Here is a 5,000-nt window from a genome sequence, read left to right as displayed (position 1 = left end):
AAAGGACAAAAAACATCCTTGATGACCTTCTAGTCGGGACGTCTTGATTGCATTTTTTGTTGTCCTGAGTCCAAGTCATTTGATCTGATCTGATACGGTTCTTTGGCAAAACAGTAGCGCTGATTTCACTGTCCATTTAAATATTTATTATTATATTATTATATATTAATTACAATTCCAAATGCCAAGAATCTGCAGCTGAGAGCTGCAGCCATGGTAGCATGGCCTGCTCGCTGAGAAGAGTGAGAACTTAAGCATTCAAGTTAGAGCTGAAAAAGTTGCTGGAGTTGTTGCTAGCCGCTTTTTTTTTTTATATAACTTTGTTGCTAAACATAGCAACAAAGACGCTAAATTAGCAACTCTGACGTTAGCTCCCTAACTACAACTGCTACTCTACGTTGAAGGTGCCTACTCCCACCTGACATAAACTGTAACTGTTAACGGTGAAACTTATTGATGGATAATAAATAACGTATGTAAATTACTCAAATAAAAATATTAAAAAAAAATCTGATAATTTCCCCCCGATCTTTCCGAAATCACGTGATTGGATCGGGACATCTCCACCTACAAGGGTTAAAAATATCGTGTTTAGCCATGAAAGGCGATCAGATTTTTGTCTAAATCACAATACTACAATTAATCCGGAAAAACAGTTAATTCCAGTGGGTTCACACAACTCTTCTGGACACTGCAGGAGCAGCTGATGCCTGACATGGAAAGCCTAAACACATAGGAGTGAATGGGTCGATGTTTTATCCCACACCTGATCCAAGTCCAGAATCATATTGGGTCTGATGACAAATATTAATACTGACTCTGTGGTTTGAAGTTTTCATTTGTTCTTCTGCCTTCCCCAGGTTTGTTGAGCCCGACCCCAGTCACACTCTGGAGGAGAGAGTGGTACACTGGTACTTTGCCCAGTTGGACAACAACGGTAGCCATGACATCAACAAGAAGGAGCTAAAACCTTTCAAGAGGTACCTGAAGAAGAAAGCCAAACCTAAGAAATGTGCCCGCAAGTTCACCGACTACTGTGACCTGAATAAGGACAGGGCTATTTCCCTGCAGGAGCTGAAAGGATGCCTGGGCGTCAGCAAAGAGGGTAAGAGAGGCTGGAGGAGGCTGGGAACGAGTGAGGAGAGAATGGTTCAGGGTTGTTTAGTAGGATTAGGGAGTGGGGTCACGGCCCTGGCATCAATGTTGGGCCGTCCGGGAAAACCTGCGTGTGGAGACTCGTCTCCTACACAAAATACAAGTGGAATTGCCCTTTTACGTACTTCAGTACTTACGTACTTCAGCCGAAATGTTTAGGGTCATGAGGATCTGCTGGAAACTGGTCCCAACTCTCTTTGGGACAGGTCTCCAGTCCATCACACATAGACGACTAGGGTTGCCAACTCCCTGAAAAAATAAATAAGGGACACCTCATCGGCAGCCTTCGCCCTTCCTGGCGTGGTGAATATTTTTAGCCCCTTTTTTTGTGAGTGAAACGATTTTTTTAACTATTTGACTCGAACCTGAATTGAATTAGATGCATATTTCTAAATGCCATGAACAAATGGGAAACCAAATATTATCCAGCAATTCACTTTAATACAAAATAACAAAAAAAAGAGTTCCATTTTGTATTTTATTGTCCTCTGTATCATGAGTTGCGTCAGAAATTATTTGATAGGTGTAAGAACTTGGATTTGATGAGGGTAAATGATGCTGAGAGGCTCAAATGGATGTTTGATTCTAAAGTATTTGCACTTGCTGATTATTTAGAGAAAGCATGGGATAAACGAAGAAAAGTAACATATACAAAACTGTCTCAGAAAATTAGAATATTGTGATAAAGTTCTTTATTTTCTGTAATGCAATTAAAAAAACAAAAATGTCATACATTCTGGATTCATTACAAATCAACTGAAATATTACAAGCCTTTTATTATTTTAATATTGCTGATTAAAATTCCCAGAATATTCACATTTTTTGAAATAGGATATTTTAGTTTTCTTAAGCTGTAAGCCATGATCAGCAATATTAAAATAATAAAAGGCTTGCAATATTTCAGTTGATTTGTAATGAATCCAGAATGTATGACGTTTTTGTAATTGCATTACAGAAAATCACAATATTCTAATTTTCTGAGACAGTCTTGTATGTGAAAATATCCATTCTGGTTTTTGTTGGGGAGAAAGAAATATTAAGTATTTTATTTATTAATTTTTTTTTTTTAATTTTGATTTATTTATTTTGTTTTTCCGGTGTACATTGTGCAGCTCCCAATTAAGTGAGTGTGATAGTGTATATTGATGATTTTCTGTTTCTGGTGTCTTATATGGGTCTTCGGACATGACACAAAAATAAAACTCATTCATTCATTCATTCATACAAAATAACAAAATAAACTGAATAAAATAAGTATCTTTCTTAAACAGAAACCTGTCGTGCTTAACTTAAAATTGTATAAATGTATGTAAAACAATAGAAAGAAAGCAGAACATCCATTCTGTAATAGTGCACATTTTTAGTGCAATAACAAAAGTGCAAACAGAAAGTCTGCAAACAGAACAAAATAACTTGTGAACTCAACAGCTAAATGGTATTTTCCATTGGCATTTTCTGACTATTTTCTGACTCTCACAGTAAAACGGGACAAAGTGCGTCCCTTTTCAGCTCAATACGGGACGCCTACTCTAGTTTATAAATACGGGACGATTCCGTTTTTCAAGGGACGGTTGGCAACACTATAGACGACCATCCGCAGTCACCCATTCACTCTCTATGGGCAAGTTAGAATCACCAATTAACCTGACATTCGTGATCTTCATCTGTGGGAGGAAGCTGGAGTACATAACACAAACATGCCTGGAAAAAAAGTCACAACTATTTGAATAGCCTGAGTCTAAAGAGGTTAAAATGGAGAGCTTTGGGAGCTAAACGAGCTGTTGCAGCTGGCTGATTGACGGGAACATGAGATCTGTCGGATCAAATAATGGAAAAGGCTTATAAAGATCCTTCGTTGGTAATTCAACAAGGAGTGTGGCAAAAGATGTTGGCTGTTCCCACAGTCAGCGGTCTCGAAAAATTTGGAGCAAGTACGAAGAAAAATGGGGAGGTGCCAAAAGAAAAAGGCTAGACTAGCAAACCGGGACGTGAGGGGAACTGCGCCTGATGCAAAAACCTAATCAATATGTGGAACACGATCTCTTACGGTGGAAACCTGCAGCAGACAAGGTGATGATGCTGAAAGTTTGGTTTAGGACCAGTGAAACAGGAAGACGGCTGCAGAAAACCAGCCAAAATGCCTGAAAGAACGGCCTCCAACAGTAGTGATTGCACATTTCTTTCCAAAGGGTTTTAGACAATTCTTTTTTTTGGTCAAAGCTGTTAAAATTGAGTGCATCTTGAGTCCATAGCCAGACTTTGATACCACAGAGAGTTCCTTGGTTTTTAAAAAGAGAGAGTCTGACTGAAATCCAGGTTTTTCAGTAATGTTTCTTTAGGGCTTCATGCTTAAACAAGCAAACTGCTCAATAAATCTGTACAGCTGAAGTTAACTGTGGTGCATGTGACAGTCATGAGCTGGCGGGCTACGGCGCGCCGCTCCGCTAAGCTCTCCCACATGAATATCCAACCAGAATAATGTAGGAATACTTCACAAGACACATTCTGAGTATAACTACTAAGTATTCACTGCCGTGCCTCCAGAAGTCGGAGCAGTTATGGAGTGACTAAGAGGGACGGCTCATGCCAGGAGGTCCCATCCAAAAATATCAGACCGCGAGAAGAAGTTGGCCATTAACATAAATTTGTTCATAAAATAACAAATGCTAATACATGTACGAAGTGAAAGAGACGTATACCTCTCATCCTAACCGTGATTTCTCCTCATTTGCAGGAAGCTCAACGACGAGTGACAACAAAGGGACAAGGCAAGGGACAAATTTGTTCAGTAAGGCAAACTAATACGCTTTCACTAACGCTGCCTCTGGCTTTTAGCTCTGCACTTTGCTTGATGTGTAATCCACTAACAGATGCAAGTATGCAACGTTTATTCAGCATCTTTTAAATACGCCAAGGGTCATAGAAGTGAAACGAGCCTTTCCACCTTGGAACGACAGCGATCCAGAGTCTCCACATCACGTAGAGTAGAGGAGAAACCACGACCTGCTGGAGAGATTATATCCCTAGGATGGATGGATGGATGGATGGATGGATGCATGGATGGATGGATGGATGGATGGATGGATGGATGGATGATGGATGGTTGATGGATGGATGGATGGATGGATGATGGATGCATGGATGGATGGATGGATGGATGGATGGATGCATGGATGGATGGATGGTTAATGGATGGATGGATGGATGGATGATGGATGGATGGATGGATGGATGGATGGATGGATGGATGGATGCATGGATGGATGGATGGATGGATGGATGGATGCATGGATGGATGCATGGATGGATGGATGGATGGATGGATGGATGGATGGATGGATGGATGCATGGATGGATGGATGGTTAATGGATGGATGGATGGATGGATGGTTAATGGATGGATGGATGGATGGATAAATGGATGGATGGATGGAGGGATGGATAAATGGATGGATGCATGGATGGATGGATGGATAAATGGATGGATGGATGCATGGATGGATGGATGGATGGATGGATGGATGGATGGATGGATGGATGGATGGATGGATGCATGGATGCATGGATGGATGGATGGATGGATGGATGGTTGATGGATGGATGGATGGATGGATGATGGATGGTTGATGGATGGATGGATGGATGGATGGATGCATGGATGGATGGATGCATGGATGGATGGATGGTTAATGGATGGATGGATGGATGGATAAATGGATGGATGCATGGATGGATGGATGGATGGATGGATGGATAAATGGATGGATGCATGGATGGATGGATGGATAAATGGATGGATGGATGGTTAATGGATGGATGGATGGATGGATAAATGGATGGATGG

The 5,000-nt window shown here is 40.8% G+C and overlaps 1 protein-coding gene across 8 annotated transcripts in view; it reads left to right on the top strand.

Annotated features, from left to right (window-relative positions):
• Positions 1 to 5,000, top strand: part of smoc1 (SPARC related modular calcium binding 1) — a 117,327-nt gene that overhangs the window by 89,439 nt on the left and 22,888 nt on the right. For 5 of the 8 annotated variants that reach the window (XM_061743370.1, XM_061743369.1, XM_061743368.1 and 2 more), the window contains 2 exons: positions 861 to 1,105; positions 3,891 to 3,924. In XM_061743370.1, coding sequence (XP_061599354.1) covers positions 861 to 1,105; positions 3,891 to 3,924 — 279 coding nt within the window. Of the gene's footprint in view, positions 1 to 860; positions 1,106 to 3,890; positions 3,945 to 5,000 lie in introns of all 8 variants that reach the window. The other 3 variants (XM_061743367.1, XM_061743365.1, XR_009784243.1) reach the window with 2 other exon arrangements.

This window comes from Cololabis saira, chromosome 16 (genome assembly GCF_033807715.1).
Source record: "Cololabis saira isolate AMF1-May2022 chromosome 16, fColSai1.1, whole genome shotgun sequence".
In the NCBI taxonomy this organism is placed as follows: domain Eukaryota; kingdom Metazoa; phylum Chordata; class Actinopteri; order Beloniformes; family Belonidae; genus Cololabis; species Cololabis saira.
Note: the sequence above shows the minus strand (reverse complement) of the source record. Positions and strands in the feature narration are given on the sequence as shown.